The 22,907-nt window shown below is 41.7% G+C and overlaps 1 protein-coding gene across 1 annotated transcript; it reads right to left on the reverse strand.

Annotated features, from left to right (window-relative positions):
• Window positions 1-2,718: 2,718 nt before the first annotated feature.
• HEATR3 (HEAT repeat containing 3) lies at window positions 2,719-22,743 on the reverse strand. The gene is made up of 15 exons (XM_074157863.1): window positions 22,584-22,743; window positions 21,220-21,392; window positions 19,390-19,477; window positions 18,279-18,391; window positions 16,385-16,494; window positions 15,495-15,635; window positions 14,443-14,723; window positions 13,130-13,220; window positions 9,961-10,118; window positions 8,834-8,916; window positions 8,443-8,579; window positions 5,870-5,958; window positions 4,917-5,060; window positions 4,645-4,821; window positions 2,719-3,708 (listed from the first exon to the last, which is right to left on the reverse strand). Exons 1-15 carry the CDS (start codon window positions 22,701-22,703, stop codon window positions 3,589-3,591), a joined length of 2,025 nt encoding a protein of 674 aa, XP_074013964.1. The 5' UTR covers window positions 22,704-22,743; the 3' UTR covers window positions 2,719-3,588.
• Window positions 22,744-22,907: the final 164 nt, after the last annotated feature.

The following is a 22,907-nucleotide window of genomic DNA, read 5'->3' on the forward strand; positions in this document are numbered from 1 at the left end:
ATAAAAATCTCAACTCGGAGGCAGGTTCTGCTGTGCTCGGTGTCAGAGAGGGAGACAGAAGCGGCGGCAATCCGTACCTTCAAAGGATTGCAGTTTTTAATCGAAGCACAGACAGACAATGCCTCAGGGACCAGGATAAGCAAACAAATTGGGCTTCAGATACCTGTTTTGATACCAGCCTTATCTGTGTGATGACATGAACTGATGAAGATCACTTACATCTACTTACTTACGCTGCACGCTCTCTGCATCAGTCCAATTCCTGCCACCCTCGAAGTATCAAGATCTGGCTTTGCCTTTGTAGGCTGTCAAGGATCTTGTCTTGGTCTCAAGCTTACCCTAAACCTATTTAAATAAACTAGTGCCAAAAGAGCCCCCAAAACATTTAATCTGCACCACATCATCGCTTCTGCTGCTGCCTTAATTTTCTTTAACTGTGTCAGAACAGCTTTTATAGCCCCAATCTTACAGCTTAGCTCTTCTGCACTCACAAATCTCACCTGGGTTTAGGCCCCAATCTGACCCTTCTTTAAATCACTGATAACTTGCCTTGTCTTCCACAGACAAAAGTCTTCAGAAGTCTTCCATGTTTTTCCTATTACCTTGTTCCTTGTCCCTTACAAGCAGAATATCCTCTCTGAAATTAACCTACAAAATTATTACCTCTCATCCAGTCACAAGCCCTCAATTAGACACCAGGAGCAAGTTACACTAAACTGGTAGTTAGGCGGGTGGTGGAGTAAGATTTTCTCATTCCGAGAAATAAAAGTATGGACATCAAAACACACAGATAGCCAATTATTATTAGATAACTATAATAACATAGAAACCCCAAAGGAAGATGAGGGCTCCATTTTGCTATGGGCTACTGGTAAGGGCTATAGACTGGCAAGCTTACAACACGGGATCTTAGGAAATCACATATAAAAACTGTCATTAATGTTAGCGATGAAGTTACCAAAATAACAAGAACACCTCCCAAGAGCTACAGCTTACCCCTCCATCAACCCAAACGTTATCTGGTGAGCCGGAGACCGAGCCACCGGCTCGTCACTGATCCATGCCCTCAGCCAAACAGGCCCACCAAAGTGATCCCATCTCTTCTGATGAAACAAAGGTGAAGGGATTATTTTAGGGTTTTTTTATGTTGTAGTACAAACTCACAAGAAACCAAAACACCTTTGCATGTCCTCGTTTCTCTTTCAGCTATTAGCTAGAAATGGCATGCGTACCAGAAGATAAAAGCAAATATTTTAAGCACAAAAAAATCATAGACTTCTGCAAGCAGTACGGTTCATACTCTGCATGTATCTTACTAAGACATAAATGATTTTTTTTTTTTTTTTTAAAAGATTCAACTTCTTAGTGCATAGCAAAAATAATCCACGCATTCCTACTGCCGGAATAAGTTTTAAGATCTAAATGACAATCTGTCTTTTCACTTGAAGGAAAAAAAAACAGGGTCCGATAGATTATATTAAGAAAACCAGCTTTTCTAGTGGATGCCCTATCTTCTGTATATTTATCTGCAACTTTCAGAGCTGAGGGAGCCGGGTTTATTTGGCCTGTGGAAGAAGGGAATGTAATTGCTGTTTTCCACTACCAAATGGAGGTTATAAGAGGAGGGAGGCAGACCCTTCTTGGTGGTTTGGAGTCAAAGGACAAGGGGCGCATTTTGCAGCAGGGAGAAGTCCTACTAGCTACAAGGGGGAAAAAGAAAAAAGTGTTCACAGTGAGGGCAGTCAAACACTGGAACAGGCTGCCCAGAGCTGTGGGATTTCCACCCCTGGAGACGCTCAAGGCCTCGCACAACCCATCTGAGTCCAAGTCCTGCTTTAAGCGGAGCAGGGGACTGCACTGAGACCTCCAGAGATCCTTTCCAACCTACATCATCCCGCAATTCAACACAGCATCCAGAAAATGACACCAGAACATTCCGCGTGGAAGTCCTTTTAAGTGCTCCAAATGAATATCAATGTCTTGTATCAGGCTAATATTATACTATTCTCCGTGTACAGCAAGTTTAACTGTTACTGGGATTAAAATCTGTGCAGTGTTATGCCGTAACCCACCTAGCTACTCTTTCCTCAGTTGTTACGCTCCAGCCCTCTTCGCTGCCAGCCCCTGCCAAATCCCAGGACCACCTTTCAGCCGTCCTGTGCTCCTCAGGACTTCTCCAGGCCACGCTCGATGGCCCTTGAGCCATCCCGGCCCCACGCTCCCACTCGCTCCTTCCATTAACAGGCATCGCATCACAGCACACATTTCATCCAACTCCTGCAAAGCAATAGCAGGACTCCCGGGCAGGATGGCTGCTTAAACTCATTTGTCACTTTCTCTTGCATTTGACAAAATACCAGAGGTCAGGATTTCATAAAGTCAGTCATTTGCAAGTTCTCCGGTCAGTTCCTGAGCCTGCTTTCCAATCTAAGAGACTGAAATCTAACAAACCGAGCAAATTTGGTCATTGTAGTTCCATGCCTTATTTTGCCAAAAAACTAGATGTCTGTACTAAGGCAGCATGTTAAGAGAAGGGGGAGGGGGGGAAAGTCCCATTTCAAAAATCAGTTTAACAAAATACTTTTGTGTTTGGTTGCAGGTTGTGTTTTTTCCCCTTAAAAAAATGTGTATGAGAAGATCTCATTCACAGAAACAAAACTAAAGCTCTTGATATATGGAAATTCACATACAATTTTCATGAGTCAGTGACATTTTTTTAAAATAGTTTCTGTATTTTACAGCTTAAAAATCTCCGTCACAAATATTTGAAAAAGATATTTTAAGCAGTTATAAAGTTACTTTAGGCAATACCTCAGTATAAAAAAAAAAAAATACTTTTTATTAGATTTACTACTTCCTTGAATTCAAATTCATCTTAATGTGGAATTACAAGGAAGAAAGTAAATTGGGAGACTTGATTTTCAGAAATACCAATCAAAATAAAGTAAAAACGGAGAGCCCGCATATAAGCGTAGGATCCTCTTACACTGATTTCCACAGCAAAAAGCTATCATACTGAAGTTATCTTAAATGAATCTGAAACAGTTTTTGATAAGCCTCATGAAGTAACAGATCTGAGTGGTGACAGTAATCTACACACTTGTCACACACTTCTCTTGGGAAGCTTGCCATAAGTGCCTGTGCGATTCTAGAAATAGGTAAGAGCAAATATGAACATTCCGCCACTTCTCAATCCCCCCGAAAAATATCTTGAGCTTTTAAAATTTACTTCTTGATCTGGCACATAACCGAGAATATTCTCTAAATTACTTTTTCATGCCATTACAGTTCTCCGCTAGGGTATGTGAGGATTTCTAAACACTGGCAGCGGTGCTACGTGCGGACCGCAGGACTGCAAGAGCACATTCTTATCGCTGCTGACACCTAACCTCAAAGTATGCCGGTTTTTTACACTGATGTGACTTTCATATTGCATCAACCCAGAAGTATAAAAATACTGAACGTAAAAAAAAGCAGTATTAACATGAAAGCAAAACCGCTCTGCTCAATAGAGTTTAGAAGTTCAAAACGGTTATATTTTTCACCAAACATTATTCAATAAGGGAAACCTTGAAGTCCCTCGATGTTTCAAGTCGGGGTTTTCCCTAGTGTCTCCTGATATGCAATGAATCTTCTCAAATTCATCTTCACATTGTCAAGAACACACAGCTGATCTGTACTATATTGTCCTTTGCCTTCTTTTCGTATCTGTAAAACCAAAAAATACACACTTTACCAATGGAGAAGTTTCTCCTATAAGATCACCTAACGTTTCTAGTAATTGTATATATGTTTTCTATCAAGTGGTGCTACCCCTGCCTTTCGAGAACTCCCAACACGTTCACGTCACATGAATACCTAGCAATTACTTCTGCGAGTCAATTTACTATAATACACCTCTACCTAAAACTAAACTATTATTGGCATGATAATTCATTCCCACTCTGAAACATACACTTACTTTCTGTAGCTTTTTATATGAAAGACCTTGCACATCTAACTAACCAAACAACTGCAGCACCACCAGTTATGTATTTTGTCCTTATAGTGCTTAGCTTTAAGAATATGAAAGTCACTCCTGAGGCTTCATCTGACTAAATAAACAACATATTGAAGGTCACTCTCTATTTAAGACAAGGATGTACTTAAAATTACAGTTTAGAATTTTGACCTTGTGATTCTTGAAAATAGAGGATACATGATCCATTTTAATGAAGTACCAACAGAACAAAAATGTCCACCTGCAGCTACAGCAAGGTAAAAACAAAAGATGTCAATGTAACTTCAGAAGGGACTTCTCTCCCACCCCTGTAGCTGTTCTCCTCCAGAGACACCTGCAGCATTTTTCTTTACACGGGTTTCAGAACAAGACAGTGATTTGGACATCAATAGTGCTGATGGTGTAATGCCGATGTTGCAATGCAGATGCTGCGCTGCCACCTGGATAGTTCCATGAACTGCAAGGTAAATGTATTTGCTTTCCTCTAAAGCGGAACATGGGGAATTCAATTACTTGTTTTCTTTTTTTGGTCATCTTGTAAAGCCATACATTCCTGCTTAATTATCTCTTCTAGCAGCCCAGATCTCAAAGCTTTAACCAACATTGTGTGTGGAGATCCGGAGCTGGCTGCATTTGATGCCTACCCTCATTTTGAACACTGGCTGAAATTCTTTCAGTGCTGGAAGCAACTTGATCTGTACCGCTGCCTTTTCTGCTTCTTTACCATCTGCAAATACATCAAAAAGTGCATCCAAGGCTTCCCCTGCTACCACAAGAGAAGATTCCTTCATAGCAACCTCGAGAAGAAATTTTCCAACCATCTGAAATAAGAAAGAAAAATTGATTTTTTCCAGCAATGCCTAAGAAAATTGAAAGAAGTGTCAATAGGCTTGCAATGCAAAGTTTGCTTTTTCACCTTTAGTGTCTCAGCTGTGTCTTGCCCTTTTGCCAGGACGCTGCCAGAAATTCCAAGGATGCTCACTACGTTCACTCTAACACTGGCATTGCTGCTGTGAATACCAGCTTCACATAAAGCCAATAGCTGCTCAGGAGTCATACACTGATTAACAAGGGAAAAAAAAAAAGAAGGAAGATAGACATATTTACATTTTCCTGGAAATTTTCAAACATGACATTTAGATTATTTGCTTTTACAGAACATAGGCAAATTCGTAACACAGAAACAGAGTCCTGTATTATGAAAACTACATGAACTCTAAAAACGTAATCAAGCAAGAAAACACTTAAACAATCCCTTTCAACTTCTTAAGATGTTTCTTCCAGAACATAACCAAGGCTGTCATGAAGCTGAAAGAAAACGTTCTGAGCCCAAATGGATTTTCACAGATTTACCTGGCTCAATAGCTATTTCCAACTCATTAAAACTGAACTTACAGTATACAAGCTCATTTTTGAGTTTAAAGCCATAAAGGACCAGCAGACCATATAGTATTACATCTTGTATAACAAAATATTATGCTTCATTCCTATATTTAGCTCACTAATTCACGTCCAACCAAGATTCGTGAAGGACGACTAGCTTCAACTAGATGACACCAGGAAATAAAGAATCCACATTTCTAGGTGCTAATTTACTAAATGCTTGTCATTATATCCACCTCCTAAAGATGCTACCTGTGGCTTACTGCTATTTTAGTTTTGAAATACTTTTCATCTTTTTACTTGTTAAGGAGGAGATATATAAAAAAGTATTCCTGTAAGGTCCATGAAAAACATAAAGAGTGAATGCTATTAAATCCATTCTTTCAGTGCTCACAGTTGCTGAAATTTAGCACTTCATTTAAATGGTTTTGTTTCAAAAACTTTCCAGCACAATCTCACATGAATTTGAGTTTGAAAAGCTTTTACCTGGGAGATGTTCTTTGATGCCATTGTTTGTAGGAGAGCCCTCAAAGCGCTGGTTATGGCTTCCAGGAATTCTATGTCTGTAGGGAGTTCTGTCAAAGAATTGAACCCAGAGCCAAAAGTTAAACAGGAAGATGAAGGATACAAGAAGCAAAGAAATACAAATTCCTTAATCCCTTAATTGTTCCTCCAGGTACTGCCACAAACAGGAAAAGCTAGATTTTCAGAGACTGGTCTTTGTAGGTTGTAACCATAGTGATTTATTTGAATTCAATATTAATTGCATCTGGAGGTCAGACCACAGTAGGGCCTCATTTTCAGGCACACCCCTGGTTAAGACACTCGTGTGACCTAACGTATGGTACAAACCACTGCCCTTAAAACAGAAGATTGAAAACTGGAATCACATCGAGGCCATAATACAGGAATTGGGAAAACTACAGAAGCTGACTGTGTACTTTAACTCCTTTCTTCTGTCTTCTGAGCAGGCTCTTTAGACACCCAGAACGCTGGCCTCATTCAAATTCATATGAAGAGTGTGGTTTCCAGTGGTTTAATAACCTTTCAGAAATGTACGATTCAAACACTCTGTGATTCTTGTTCAACTTCATCAATACCAGCCATCGCTTCCAATACACGTTCTGCATTTCTTGAAGCTTTTTAGTTTCCTCTAACGTTTTCTTATTTTCTGGACTACTCCAGATGCAGAAACTCTCGACTATTTCATGCACATCTCCTCTTTTCCCACGTAAGCAGCTAGATCTTTATGTCTCTTTCTCACCCTGTAAACCACAAAATTCCTTCTAACCACATGTTGGTATGTTATCAACTCTATCTGGCAGTTTCCATTACATAGCATTTAACTATTAAAAAAATTGCACGTTAACGAAAATGGATGTGGGCCATTAAACTAATTTATTAGCACCCTCTGTCTTCAGCCAGCCACTTCCCCAGTTTCATCTAAGAGCTTTCTGACTGCTGCGAAGCACAACGTGTAGACCCTGAAATCTTGCAAGTGCTGCTCTTCAAGCACGAGGCAGATAGTTTACGCGAACTTCCTCGCATGTTTCTTCACGTTTATTTTCATTTCCTGCATTTTAGGTTTTCAAGCACGATGCCCTCAGTAAGAATGTTCCCATAGACTGATCACATGCTTTTAACGATGTTGAGAAAAAAAAAAAAAGAGTGTTTTGCAGGCAGCTGCATTTTCGAGCATTAATGCAGTGTCATGCTCTACAGCAAATAAGAGCTACATACACCACATTTGTGGCTACAAATGAAGACGCTTGAAGCAAGGGAAGAAAACTGAGCTTCTTAAGCTTTTAAGAGACAAGAAATGACAAAGCCACGCATATGCCAGACTTCAACAGATCTATCTTAGGAAAAAATGTTTTCTGACAATGTTGAGAATTGGCAAGCTTTTCCAGCCTCAAAGAATATCTTTTATTTTTTCAAAAAGCCATCATCACTGACCTTAAAACAAAACCAGATTATCAGAATAGTCTGAATGAAGCAGCTCGTCTGGAAACCAGATCATCAGCTTGGAACTAGGTTTTTGGGGGGTGGGGTGGGGTGTTCCCCCCCCCCTTTCTTTTTTTTAATCTCAGCTCAGCTTCTCTAGTGTCAGTAACAGAGAGATCACAGCGTAAATGGTCCAACAGAATTATTGGAATGATGCTGATCTGATGTATAAGGTTACAGGAGGTAGCTGGAAATGCTAACTGCTGCACATCTACACTAGCCCATCCAATAACACTGATACCAGCAGATCTACGGGGAAACCATCACAGTATCTCTATGAAATAATATGCCTTGGAGGCACTACAGTGGATACATTATAGCGTTTACCAGGATATATCTGATATTCTAGAGTAGTATTTTTAGAAAAAAAGAAACGTATTGCCTTCTCCATTAAAACCGAACAGCCACCGTAACAGGAAGTTAAGCAGCTTTAATATTTGGTCATAAAAACTTTGCACATTTTCTTATTGCAAATATATTTTCAATAAAGCTATGCAACCACATGCATAAAGCATGTCTTGGAGACAAGGCAGCTGCTATGTTTCCTACTGTAATAAAAACGTACGTTCTGGAGATTTTTGCAACAACCACCTTTGCCACAATTTCGTAAGATTCCTAGAAAAAATGATGTGGAAGACGGTGTAGATACCTCTTTTTGCCACCTGTCTATTTAGGCTAGTTCGCACATTTAAAAGGAAAATGTCTCGTCTTCTTCATGGCTTGTCTGATTGATGAAAAACGGCTATTATCCCAAATATGACCAAGCAAACAGTTCTGGTGTCACAGCAAGGCAGGATTCATCCACTAACGCTGTGAGTTTCTGTGTGCACGCACAGACGTATTCTTGCATTAGGAGCACACTTGGTCAAGATGCAATTTGGATAAACGCATCTTACCAGGATACGCTGCTTTGCCAGCAGGTTTCCAACATCCAGTATCCTTATTTTGAAACTCCAAAGGGATAAAATTAGTGCTATAACGGCATTAAAACTTCACAACGTACATGGCTACCTTACAAAATAGGTCAGCAAGCCCCCTTTAGCTTAACATCTTACCCATTTTAGAAAAGACCAGCTGCGAGAGATGCTGTGCAAGGGACTGAAGTGCCAAAGCTCCTCCGAGACAATCCACGTCTGACACTAACAAAATGCTGTGGAGACACGTCAAAGCTCTGCACTGCACCGCGTTCAGTCTGAAACAAACCACCAAAAAATGCACTTAGCAGATCTCTTTGAAAGCAGATGTCGAAATACAAAGATGAGTTAAATAAGGCTGTGATCCAGTGTGCAGCTTAAGCAAATATTTGTATCTCTTTATTCAAAATCATGTATCAGGTCTGCCACTGTCCAGATCTTAAAAGCAACCCAAAGATGGACAATCCTCTTAAGAGTTCTAAAACAACTGAATATACATGAAAAATAGTAAAAGAGACAATGAAATTCCTACTTTTTAATTAATGGTTTCCAAGACGGATTGTGCATACAGATGTCTAGAGCAACACTGTTCGGAAAAGCAGTTTTTTCAAGAATCTGAGGAGGGGAAAAAGAAAGGTTTAGCAATAAAGCTTTTTTTTTTTTTTTTTTTGTCTTAAAGGTGTTTGGGGGGAAGATGGAAATTTTAGCTTAATGTCAACCAGATACTTCAAACTATGCATTTCAAAGCTTTCCAGGTAGCAAGTGTCTCATCTGCTAAAAACGCCAGAATCTTCCTCAGTCACTCAAATGGTGCAATTATACACTGGGTTAAGCATAGCATATTTTAAGTATCCAACTGTACTGAACAAAAGGTGATTTTCTAGGTCTCTGCTATTCTCTTTTTATTTAAATCTTTCTTCTTACAGATTCCGCTGCAGAATTTTCAGATAGCTGCAAGCCTAGAAGACCTTGCCATGAAACTCAGACTGCTTGCTATTAAATACAAAAAGCCTTGAATGTTTTCATCTCGCACCTTATGTTTTGGGTCAGAATTCTACCACGCTGCTGAATGAGCATAAGAACTGATGCAAATGATGAACCTCGTCTTTACAACCCCAAATAAGAATGAGCAAAACAACTCTGAAACAAGAACATCTGAATTCTTGTCAGTGTCAAACGTTACTTCCAACACCGTGTATACAACAGGAGGAAAGAGGAACTCGCACTTTTTCAGTGCTGACTGTTGCCATTCACATGTTACTCTCACCTCACTTAGCTAATATGGAAATCTGGCTGTCACGCTTCCACCCAAAGTTTCCTTCCTTTTGGCAGGTCATCTTTTTCATGTCCAAATCAAGTAATAACCACCTTTGTATTTTGGAAAAAGCCAAATTAAAAAAAAAAAAAAAAAAAAAAAGAACCAGATTTCTGAAACACATGGACCTTCTGTTCCCACTTACATGAAGAAATTATTTAGGTCAAGAAAGCTCAGGTGATGATGCTCCACCTCTAGGCCAAAAAAAGCAAAACTAAACTGATTTTAAAAAATATTCCTTTTCTCCAGATGGATTGGGATAATTTCTTTGCCTAGCCTGGGATACAAATCAGGCACAAAGGAAAGACTGTACCATGTGTTGGAAATAAAATAAAAGACAATACCTTCTTTGGAATGAGGTTGTTCAGAAATGCGGAGTTAACCTCATCAGAGAGGCACAGGGGTGACATTAGCAGCCCACTCCCTTCGTTGTATGAGTTTTCCATAAACAAGTCGCTTTCATCACTGCTGGAGAGTTCTTCCCATTCGTCATCAGAGGGATCTGAGAACAGAAGACAGACCGGCAAATGCAACAGCACTCACGCAATAGGTATCCTACTTCTCAATTATACTCGGCTCCAGCTCTTGATTTAGAAGTCTTTAAGTTCTTGGGCTCTAACGAAGGCCACACAAACCAAGTGCCATTAAGATGCTGTTCTAAATATTATACTACTTTTGTTTAAATTGTTTTATTTTTTAAAAAATTGTTTACTTTATATTCGCTCAGGCAACAAGTATTCTTATGAGAGAGGTTCTTCATACACAGGTACTTCACTATGCTTCACTTAAAGATATCAAAAAGGTACAGAAGAAAACATTTCATAAAACATTTCATAAAACATTTTCTAAGATTTTAACTTGGATTGTACCATTTTACTTTTTGAGGCAGATTCAAGCATACAAATGTACCAGTTTAACTTCACTTGTTTACTGACTGCAGTTAATTTAAGGCAACTGCTTCCTCTGGCAGTACTGAAGCCACAGACAGATGTCCTCTGACTGGGCTGGATGAAGATGTTACTGTCTCCACAGCAAGGTCAGTTGAAAGGTACTGATGGCAGCAAAGCAAGCCAGATCATCTCCGTTAGCCGCTTCAGGCAACATATTTTGAGTAAATTAAACTAGGTTTATAATTAAAAACCTAAACAGGGTTTATGATGTACTCTACTGGCAGAGGTGTAAGGGCAGGCAGTGAGAGGGGCTGAGGTATCACCAACGGGCACAGCTACCGCAAAGTGAACCATCTGTCCATGGCTTAGGGCAGACTTGGCCTAACAAGCTCAAGCTAAGTCCGCCATTTATATTTGAACTCATATATCTACGTCCACAGGGTTTACACTGATTTATCTGAAGTTATTTTAAATCTAGTTACATTTTAACTGGTGTGACACTGGTGTTACACAAGCCCCGAGTCGACAGGTTGGACTGATCCTCCTCACCGGCAGGCGAGAGCTCTGACCGCGGACATGGGTCAGGGTATTTAACTGCTAGGATAAAAAAAATATATCATATTCACCCCAAGTAATTTTGTCTGCCAACACAGATTCACATGAGATCTAGGTGGTGTGGTAACTACGGTAACAGCCACGCACTTCTTCCGTGACAAAAGGTAAATTCATTTACTTAAAATACAGCAAGAAAGGTCCAAGTGAACACATTTCACCTGCACTGAGCAGCAGCTTAAGAATGGATTTGAAGCTGATGACTACTGTTTATCTGATGCAAAGTTATTCATCAGGCTGTGGCAACTTGATCACACGGGCATCTTCTTTTGCTTATGGTACTAGCCAATTAATTCTACAGCATAATATGCTAGTGTTAATAGCCTTCGCACGAGAAAACGCTTCTTTTATGCTTTACCAACCCGCAGTAGCAACCAGCAGGAGAACAAAGCAGACATCCCTCTTTCAGTCAGCCTCTTGCCTCTTCTAAAAAATTACAAAGCAAAGCAAACAAAAATCTCTTTTGAAAATTAAATGGTCGCTATACGAGCTGCCCATGCAACTCGGCAACAAGAAAGACAGCAGTGGTCCTGTGTTCACAGCCAGTGACCAGGGCAGAGCGGGAACCGCGCTCTGGCACACCAGCCTATAACTAAGATCAGGTTTCTTGTGCCGTTCTTGGAAACACAGAAGCATTTCCAACGGCAATCCCATCTTAACTAGCGCTGGTACCCCACGAACTGCAGGCTGGAGAGCAACGCTGGAGTCCCCTGGCTTCCTTCCCATGTCCCCGTGAAGGGGAGAGCACTCCGCTTCTTCCAAATGCCGGCCGGCGTTCAGTAAAACACATCCCTTGCCAGCCTGGTTATTTCCCTCAGTTCTGTGGCAAGCCGAGTGTTTCTATGAACTCAGCATAATGGCTACAGCTATTTTAGTCCTCAAATAACTTGAAAATTAAATGAACAGCTGCCTCTGGATTCCTTTTAATTTCTCCAGACTATGTTTCTGTCTGCCTGTGAATGGGTAAAGTACCGTCGTGAAATACAACACAATCAACCTTACATTACACTGAGTGAATGGCAGAATATGCAGCTTATCCACAAGAGATTTTCCAATTAAAGGGGAGAGCTTATGAATTACAGCTCATTAGATGAGAAATGCAGTTATGAAAGGAGCTTCATATTACTAGGTGTGGAATTTCCTTGCGCTGCAAGAGAAAAAAAAAAACCACCATTGGGAATATCTGGGTATTACTATTACTCTGGATTTCATTAGAACCTGAAAGATTTACTTAGAAAGTTATCTCCTACACAGTTACTTTTGCACCAGGCTCTCGAACTGTACTAGCAATTACAATTTTCAGGTTTTGACGGAGTTTTTTGGTGTTTGGGGAGTTTGTTTGTTTGTTTGAGAATCATTTATTTGTCTTCCTGAAGATTCGGAGAAAAGCTATCGACACCAATTACCAGAGTTCATAGAAGATACAGAATACCTAGTTCCCACTCCCCCCAGAGTAACAGCCTCTCTTCCTCCTCCAAAAAGGTGGAGAAAAGGCTCATAAAGGCAGAACTCTGAACAGCCTAAATCTGCGTTGTCAGCTTTGCATGCAAAAAGCTGTCTCTCCTCCTTCTTTTGCTACACTTGTAGTATCAAAACTAAATCAAAACTAGAAGATCTATCTGCTTTAAAAACATTGATGCTCCAGTCCTGCACTAGGATTCACACCCATACTGTATCAGACAAACACTCAGACCATACTTGAACCGAACCAAAAATTTGCTGTAGTATTTTTTAGGAAGTATCTCTTCAGCACAAGCGCTTTTTTGTTTGTTCTTAAATGTTGGCACATGTAGGATCATGCAAAAAAAATACATGATAGAAATGATTTAACGAGGAAAAAACCCACTAAAATAGAAATTACAGTCCAATCTGCCCCCCAGATGAGGGTGTCAGGGACAAGTCTCTGTGCATTCACCCTTAAAAGCTAAGATCACCGAACAGCGAACTAAACATGACCTATTCCAGAAACAAAATGCATCAACAACACTTGCAATGGAAGATTCCTACAAACCTTCACTGCAGCACATATTAACAATGATTTCCAGAGCGGTCTGCTGCGCCATCAGTAAAGCTGTCACTTCTTTCAGTTCCCACTTATCAGACTGAAAAAGAAAAAATATGAATCAAATTTAATTTTGTATAAACAACATTTCATCGCAATTTAAAGTATGCAGGCTGTCAGTTAAAAATACAATCCAGCCATTTCTGCTTCTCGTCCCTCCCCATTAAAAAAATAGAGAGGGAGGGAGAGAGGGAGGGAGAGAGGGAGGGAGAGAGGGAGGGAGAGAGGGAGGGAGAGAGGGAGGGAGAGAGGGAGGGAGAGAGGGAGGGAGAGAGGGAGGGAGAGAGGGAGGGAGAGAGGGAGGGAGAGAGGGAGGGAGAGAGGGAGGGAGAGAGGGAGGGAGAGAGGGAGGGAGAGAGGGAGGGAGAGAGGGAGGGAGAGAGGGAGGGAGAGAGGGAGGGAGAGAGGGAGGGAGAGAGGGAGGGAGAGAGGGAGGGAGAGAGGGAGGGAGAGAGGGAGGGAGAGAGGGAGGGAGAGAAGGGGGAGGGGGGTAATGCTTATCATCTTTCTGGTGGATGCTTCAGAACAAATTTTACCTTTAAGAAACGCCACCTGCACTAAAGTTATAACATACAAGATTAGGTAATGTTAGCTAAAACCCTAACAGAAACATTTATTTCTGTTAATCATTTCATGTACACACTAGTGAACACATTCGTTAACCTCTGTCATCTCCACTCACGACTGAAGGGTTATAACCATGAAAAGCCTCACTTGCCTTATGCAGACATGAGAACTTCCTGCAGTAGCTACAGGTAGAAGTATCAGATAAGCCTATACCTTCCACTAAAGGAAAACAATGCAAATCACAGAATCACAGAATAATATGGGGTTGGAAGATCATCTAGTCCAACCCCCCTGCCAAAGCAGGTCCACCCAGAGCAGGTTGCACAGAAACGTGTCCAGGTGGGTTTTGAATGTCTCCAGAGACAGAGACTCCACCACCTCTCTGGGCAGCCCGTTCCAGGGCTCTGCCACCCTCAAAGTAAAGAAGTTCCTTCTTATGTTTAGGTGGAACTTTTCATATTCAAGTTTGTGCCCAAAATGTGCTTTCTTGATGTGCCCTGCAACTTAACCGCATTGGAACAAGTTGTGCTGAAATTCTCCATGCTCATCTTTGAAGTTTCGGCTAAAACAGTCAAGCTAATTGGGAGTTAGGATTAGTAACACTCGTAGGTAGTTTACTCTGGCTAACGCTGAGTCAAGACCAGTCAGATGCTCAGCCAAACGAAGCTGTCGGAGAGCCAGCCAGCCACACTTACTGGAAGTAGATCCGAAATGTCATTTTCTCTCCTGACTTTTCCTTTTGGTATTTCTTCCATGTCATCTTCACTCAAAGTACAGTTGTCTATAACATCACTCATGTTTTCCTCTGTTTCTGCCTCCGCAGCAAGTTTTAACCTGTTTTTTTCAGCTTCATTCATACGAATTATCGTTTCACCAGCATCTATTGCTAACGATTCTGAAAATATCTTCAGGATTGCGTTAACCATGCTTCCCAGGCTGCCTGGTGGGATGGTATCCTTGATATTCCAGATAGTGCCTAAACATGAGAGAGTTAAAATATAAAAATTATTAAAATACTCGATTCCCAGCTCCGTAATAGCCGTATATTTTGTAAGGACACAGCCTCCACTACTTAAAATACTCAGTGCTTATATTTCAGTGTGAATGTTCAGGTCCTTTCTCTACAGACTCGTATTTTTTTCTGTTTAGCATTTCATATATTCATCTATAACAACTATGTTATGCCCACTTACTAAGCTCAACTAAACTTCAGCATGTAAGTACACAGAGAATATTTATGTGGAGTGACCTTGGTGACAACTTACCTGTGGTAACAAACCCACATGAAATAACCATTTTCTAAGGATTCTCAAAATTAATTTATTACACTCCAGTATCAAAAATCACCATGGTCGAGCATTTGAGGTAGAATCAAGAATGCAAGGTAGAGAATCTGAGGTAAAAATCTATGTCTATTATGATGAAAACAATTCCTGTACTACTTATTATTGACTCATTTCAATATTGACTGTTGAAAACCAAATAAACAGTTAAAATGGGTTATCACACTGAGCAGGTACTGAATTCAGAATCAGGCATTTAAGACAGTTTTAAAACTAGTTGCAAATATCCAGCCACTCCAAAACACAATCCCAAAGGCAGAAATAACCTCATGAACCATCTATACAGGCTTTGATAATCCGATGTCCAGACTACAGCAGAGAAGACTAAGCCTTCTGTCCTTCCCACCCTCCTTCACCTGCCGTCCTCTCCATCACAGAGCAAGGAACGCCCTCAAGCATCGTACCTGCAATCAGTGTTCTCAGAAGGATATGCTTCATGGTGCTCTCTGGACACAACATCACTGTTTCCAATATTTGTTGTGCAGAAGCATTAAATGAAGAAAGAAGATCTGGATTATCTTCTGTCACTGCCTGCAAGCAGTTCGCTGCAGCAAACAACAACAAAGGTAATTAACAAACCCAATACTAGCTTTCACTTTCCTAATGAGAAAGCATTATCTTCCTGAAAGCTGGAGTAAAGAAACATAAGACAGAGGAAAAAACATTTCATGCAGCATCAGGTTGTAATGGTGTGACACTGTCCTTCACAAGCTGTGTTTTACATTTAAAGACATTCTATGGCAAACCTGTACCTAAAACAGGCAAGGACAGTACCCCATCAGACATGGAACGCGGCTGTATTAATTTCAGCTACTCAAAATCCAATTCCTCCATTGTATACTGACTGGGGACAACACCAAAAAACACTGCGAGCACATACATCTGTAAGACCATTACAAGACTATACTAACAGTACTACTAATAAAACCATGCTGAAAGCGATAGGCGTTGTTTGGGGTTTTTCTAGACCATGTTCTTTGCTCTACAAATTAAACCCTTCATTACCAAAACCAGAAAACAAAATGAAGAACACAGCCTCCGTCTAGAGCTTTCTTTCCGCAAAATTTTTCCTCCCGTGTAACCACCAATGAGCCGTCCTCCTCTGGACTGCAAACAAGCACAACAGGTGCCAACTTCTGAATGACGTGCTGTTCCGAAGGGAATTCAAAGCCTTATATTCAGTGTAAAGTTGAAGTAATGCTAAGGGAGGTGCATTATATAAGGGATGTGACATCAGTGTTACATTCATATAGTAAAGAATAGAACTCTTTTATTTTCTCTTTTTACCACTTACCTACTGAAATAGCCAGATCCACATTCGTGGAAAATTTCTTCATGTAATGTAACACAGCCTCCAGACATCCTTCTTTATTGAATATGTGTACTGCGGTACTGTTGCATTCACTAATGCATAAAAAAAAAAAAAAATTAATAAAACACTTTTCCCAGGAAAAAACTACCGTAACAGGATTTTAAGTTACACAGACTCACTATTACTCATATTTTAAAAACCTACCTAAGAATTACACATTAGTCAAAGAGCTATCCTTCGTTATCGAGGTTACATCAACTCTACCTAAAACGGAGAGAGGCTGCGATACCCTGGACACCTTTGAGGAAAGGTGGCTTCTGCCAGCTGCTTCCTCACACACGGTATCCAGGAGCTTATCTGGGAGCCTGAACACAGTCCCATGCGGACAGAGCCAGCCAGAGCGTGAAAGGCAACTGATAGGTGCGGGCTACAAGCCAGCCCAGGACTTTCTGCAGCTATGGAAGACTTCAGCCACAGACTGACTGACAACAGAGCAGGCTGTTGGCTCTCACGTCAGTATTCGCTTACTCCAGAAACTGAGGGCTCTTAACATTCAGAAATGCATGCTGAATCAATGATAAATGTGACATTTACCATAATTATCTAACAGTGGGATTTGTGTTTCTTCAAGTTTTCACCGCTATTCCCATTTTTAAACTAATGTATTGATACAAGACAGGTTCAAACTAAAAAAGCACAGGACCTAACTAGCTACACTGGTCTTCAAAGTTTTAGTTCTGAAGATACTATTTCTCAGCATCAATGCCAGCCCAGATTTTATCAGGAGCAAACTTAGCACTGAAGTCACCAGTTCAGGGTCATTGCCACAAAGTTCACAACACAGAAGTGATTTATAGCACACTTCATGATTTGGAGTTCCTGCTCCAAAGCACTTATGTCTACACAACCAATAAAAAAAAAAAAAAACCCAAACCAAAACATTGTTGAGTCAGAGTTACAAAGGGTCATGTATTCTGTGTAAGGTGCTGAGCAAGCACTTTCTGTACTGTTCCAATCCCTAAAAAACAAAAGAATTTACAAGTAAGGCCTGAAGCCAACAGCCATGCAGACAGAGGTAGAAGCAGCTCCATTGAAATACTGTACAGTACAAAACAAAATTCTGTATGGCCCTAAGTGTATAATGACCTGGAGCTGTTACAAAACAAAGATAAACAACAAAAAAAAAAAATCAAGGAGAACTTTCAGAACAGGCTTGTATCACTTCAACGTTTACAGCCATTTCTGTATTAATAGTGTTGCCATTTCTCCTTCACCTGGTGTTTCCAATTCCTACTAATTAAACAATTCACATTCTTTCTCACATAATTAAGTAGATTTGTACCCGTGCCACAGTCACTAAGGGACAGTTTGTCCAAACATTTAACCTTAACTTTTGGGATGACCTGCAGGAGGAGGAAGTAGTACAAAAACTCCTCATATTCCCAGAGCCCTGCAGTCCACCAATCAGAATTTAATTTTCTCCATCTCCCGTATCACGATAATAATATATCCTTATAAATATATATGACAGAACACGTTCAGAAAACAGTACCAGAACTTAGGATGAACAACTAATAGAAAAAAAATCTGTCACTCTCCTAAAACTAATGACCAACTTTGTGCACTTTTAGAATCCTTCACTCACAGAAGTAATTTACCATAGAAGATAAACTTGTGTTTCAGATCAGATGAGGGCTTGCCATTTATTAAGCAAGGCACAATAGGAGCAACATGATCGGAAATCAGAATCGGCAAATGAATACATTTTCCTCCCATGCAAGGACACTCATTCCTTTTCTGTCTCAATTATCATGTTCTTTTTCAGGAACAATTTAATTTAGCTCTTCTAAAAGGTCAGTGTTCACACAGCACTTACCATACGTTCCACAGCAAATTAATAGCCTCGTTGGCTATGTCTTCAATATAATTTTTGTTCATCTCTCTGCATTTCTTTGGAGAGATCTGGCTAGCATCTAGTCCAGTGCTACACTACAATGAAACAAGAGAACCAGGGTTGGGAAACAAACAAGCCAAGAGAAAAGCAAAAACTTAAAACATTAGCAGCAGAGCGAATGGAGAGACCTCTCATGAAGTATTTACTACCAGAAAACCTGACTAGTTTCCTATTCTTTATGGAAGTTTTCCTATTCTTTACGAAAACTGGGCCATAACAGAACTGAATCACTAATGACTTTTTTTCTCTTCTAGAAAGACTCTTACAGTACTTGCTTTGCATTCAATAGTTCTCAGAAGTGTTTTTTTAACTAAGGATATACTTAGCAATTTTAGAACCTGAAATGCTGTTTCTTGCTACTCCAGTCTGTATGCAATTTTCAACAGTTCTTTCTAATCACAAAGATTAATTTAGCTAGTATCTTGCTGTGATTTACAATAATGCTATTACCCATATTTCAAAATGGGGAAGGAACATACAGAAAATGATGGTATTGCTCAAGGCTGCTCATACAAATACAGCAGGTGACAGAATTCAATGCAATTTCCAAACTGCACTGCAACACCTGGACCAAACAAAGAATAGGCAATTCAGTACAGATTATTCTACAATAGCGGTAACTACCCAAGTGTAAATCCAAGCTTTCATTTAGACAAAACAGTTTCCCAAAAAACCTCACTAGAATAATGTTGCTGCATAAATGCTGGATCTGGATCCCAACTGAAAGAACAGACTTGTCTTGACTGACGTTCCAGACCCGAAAATCTCCAGACTGTTTATGCAAAAATCATCCTAGGCAGCAAAACTCACCATGGACCCAAGTTAGAGGGTCAGGAGGCAGAAGCAACTGGTTTGAAATCTCTAGAATAATTTTTGCACTACTAAATCTACTGAAACATTCTTTTAAAAGATCTTTCAGATATCTTATATTGATAATAGCTATAAAAACTGGGGTTTTGGTTTTTTTTTTTTTTTTAAATGGGATAATCCTATGGCTAGATCAGTTTTTAAATCAGAATAAAAATAAACATACCTCTTTCAGAAGTGCGACAAGGGGTGTCATGATGTCTTTTGTCACCATGTCATCACAGACTTCAAATCCTCCACAAGCACTCAAATTTCTGGGGGAAAAAAAAAAATAAATGTTTTGGATCCAATACTATATTTTCCAGGAATGTTTCAAAAAAACCCCCACATATTTGGTATTCTTCTCTAAAAGTTATTCTACTTTATGTTTTGAAATCAATCTGCTTAATCAGTAACTTCAGTCTTCCTAACATAAAAGAATAACTTTGGTGCTAGGAAAAAAAAATATATATTTTCACTTACTTGTCTAGCATAACTAGAAAGTTTATCTGTACTAAAACATGATTTCTGTCAGGTATTCCTCAGTGTAAGAAACAACGTGAACGTTAACAAGTACTAGCATTACATTTTTGTACAAATAAAGCAAGCTGTAGGGCTGATCACAGAATACCAACTCAAAGCAGTTCAATATTTACAAGTTTCTCCAAAAGCCAACAATGTGCACTCTCTAACTAACTCACCCCCCCTACAGCATTACCAAGACACAAAACACCATACTAACAGCATTCAGGTTCTATTTCTTCGTACTACTGTTGGTTTTTCCCCTTAACATAAGGATGAGGAACAGCACATTGCGATGGGAGTGGATAAAACAGTAGTAACTAACTTCAACCCTGCTCCTGCCATTAAATTCTCATGGCAGACTATTAGGGCAAGAAAAGCCCACTCTCGAGGACTCTGACTGATAGAGGTTTACTTACTCAAAACACAGCTGAAGCAAGAGAGGCTGACATTCAACTTTGCTTTTAACAGCAAAAACCCACTCATAGAATCATAGAATGGTTAGAGTTGGAAGGGACCTTAAAGATCATCGAGTTCCAACCCCCCTGCCATGGGCAGGGACACCTCCACTAGAGCAGGCTGCTCAAAGCCCCATCCAGCCTGACCTTAAACGCTTCCAGGGATGGGGCAGCCACAGCTTCCCTGGGCAACCTGTTCCAGTGCTTCACCACCCTCACAGGAAAGAATTTCCTCCTAATACCTAATCTAACTCTCCCCTCTTCCAATTTAAAACCATTACCCCTTGTCCTGTCACTACATCTCCTGACAAAGAGTCCCTCTCCGGCTCTCCTGTAGGCTCCCTTCAGATACTGGAAGGCTTCTATGAGGTCTCCCCGGAGCCTTCTCTTCTCCAGGCTGAACAACCCCAGCTCTCTCAGCCTGTCTTCATAGGGAAGGTGCTCCAGCCCTCTGATCATCTTCATGGCCCTCCGCTGGACCCGTTCCAACAGGTCCATGTCCTTCCTGTGTTGAGGACTCCAGAGCTGGACATGGTATTCCAGGTGGGGTCTCATGAGTGCAGAGTAGAGGGGTAGAATCACCTCCCGCGACCTGCTGGCCACACTTCTCTTGATGCAGCCCAGGATGGGGTTGGCTTTTTGGGCTGCCAGTGCACACTGCTGGCTCATGTTGAGCTTCTCATCCACCAACACCCCCAAGTCCTTCTCCTCAGGGCTGCTCTCCAGCCATTCTCCACCCAACCTGTATTTGTGCCTGAGATTGCCACATCCCAGGTGCAGGACCCCGCAACTTGGCCTGGCTGAACTTCATGCAGTTTGCACAAGTCCACCTCTCAAGCCTGTCCAGGTCCCTCTGGATGGCATCCCTTCCCTCCAGCATGTCGACCAAGCCACCGAGCTTGGCGTCGTCAGCAAACTTGCTGAGGGTGCACTCCATCCCACTGTCCATGTCTCCGACAAAGATGTTGAACAGCACTCTTTTCTTTTACCACGCCAGGAGAACCTCATTCTAACCCTGAGTATCAACAGTTGCTTACCGGAGAGCGCCTGCAGCCGTCTCGCGAACAGCTAAACTGTGATCCATCAGCAAGGGTCCTAAACACCGCACAACATCTCTCTGCAGAAAGGCCGGGATTACGTGCTTCTCCTGGAGCAGCTTGGAAATGCTGGCACAGGCAAACTCTCTCACCTCGGCACTGGGATGCTGCAGCTGGGGACACACAGACAGGGCAGGTTAAGGGGGAGGGAAAAGGTAGCTGCAAGTTTTTATGGAGTGAAAAGACCTTTTGATTTGCAGGCCCAGCACGGTAGCTCACGTTTGACTGCTTCTTTACGGAATCAAGAGCTTTTAACTTCCATGGAAGTTTATAAATCCTTGCCTGGGTTATGTATATTAACTATATGATTAGGTAAATACTATTCTGAGTGTTTAACAGGAGAGCCATAGTTCAGACACAGATTTAACACTAGCTGGCACTGGTGAGACCTCATATCCGCCTTCGATTACCATGTTAAAAAAAAATTAAAAAAGGACAAAAGTGGGGGGGAAAAGGAAGCATAACAGACATAGCATACGCCATCATAAAGGAAAAGTGAACAATCCCAAAATACAAAAACAGATGATAGCCTTTAGACTAAAAACATCTGCCTAAAGACAAGGAGCAAGCGTTCTCTGTGTCCATGAGATGACACTGACTTGTGCTGTAGCAGAGGTTTAGGCGAGATGTAAGAACTGCAAACCATAAAAATAATAAGAGAGAAGCGCCTATCCTGGAAGGTCACCGAAAACCTAACAGAAAAGATAAACATCTGCCGAAGAGCAGAGTGGAAGAGAGTGGTACATCAGATCCCACCCCACTGAAACTGAGGGAGGTTCTCTCAGTTCACCCTCACCCATGCCATTATATATTCTTGTACTCTCTTCTTTTTTGTCATTTTTCTTAAAGACTAAACAGGTTAGTCCCGAAGTCCAATCAAGCAGCGACTTGTTCAATGACTGAAGCGAACAAAGGGGATTTATTTACTTAAAGGAAAACTGATTTTTACTGCTGATTCCAAAGTAACACGCGCAGAGGAGGTTTAAACTACAGTTTTCGTCCGCAAGACTTAAACCAAAACCAGGAACGTGGTCAACAAGTGGCCAAACCCAGTCCTTTTCCATCAGGCATTTCCTTACGCGTGGATCCCGGACTCCCCGCTCTGGAACGCCCCCCCAGCCGGGCACACCGAACCCCAGAACTCCTTCACGGCGCCTCTTTGGACGGGGGGTGCGGAGAGCCCCCCAGCCCCCCGGAACCGCAAAGAACGGGGAGAACGGGATCCCGGCGGGGGAGGGGGGGGAAGGCCAAGCACGCCACCGCCCCCGTCCCCCAACACAGGCCGCCGCCGCCCCCGCTCGCACCTTCTCCAGCAGCTCGGCGGCCGGCTCCTCCTCGGGGCCGCCCTCCTCGTCTCGGCGCTGCCCGGGTCCGGCGGGGCCGAAGGTGGCCCTGCGGAACCGCCGCGCCCGGCTCTTCCCCATGGCTCGGGCCGCGCCGCCGGGCGCCGGCGCACACACGTGTGCGGCCTCCGCGCAGGCGCAGAGCGGCACCGCCGCGCCCCCGGCCACGGCCACCGGCGGCCCAGCACACAAGGGCCCACCGGGGCAAGCGACACGCCTCCGGTGCTGGGCGGAACGGGGGTGACTTACCCCAGCGGCAGGGTGGCATCCTCAGGGGACGGCTCG

This window comes from Numenius arquata, chromosome 13, assembly GCF_964106895.1.
Source record: "Numenius arquata chromosome 13, bNumArq3.hap1.1, whole genome shotgun sequence".
Taxonomy (NCBI): Eukaryota; Metazoa; Chordata; class Aves; order Charadriiformes; family Scolopacidae; genus Numenius; species Numenius arquata.

What these genes read in the sequence shown, in the direction of transcription:
- HEATR3 (XM_074157863.1), bottom strand. Translation starts at nt 22,703, where the DNA reads ATGGGGAAGAGCCGGGCGCGGCGGTTCCGCAGGGCCACCTTCGGCCCC. An exon ending in ACGGCTGCAGGCGCTCTCCG is followed by an intron (nt 19,478 to 21,219) that starts GTAAGCAACTGT and finishes TTTTTCCCCCAG; the next exon opens with AAATTTGAGTGCTTGTGGAG. An exon ending in ACAACCTCATTCCAAAGAAG is followed by an intron (nt 8,917 to 9,960) that starts GTATTGTCTTTT and finishes TCCCCTCCTCAG; the next exon opens with ATTCTTGAAAAAACTGCTTT.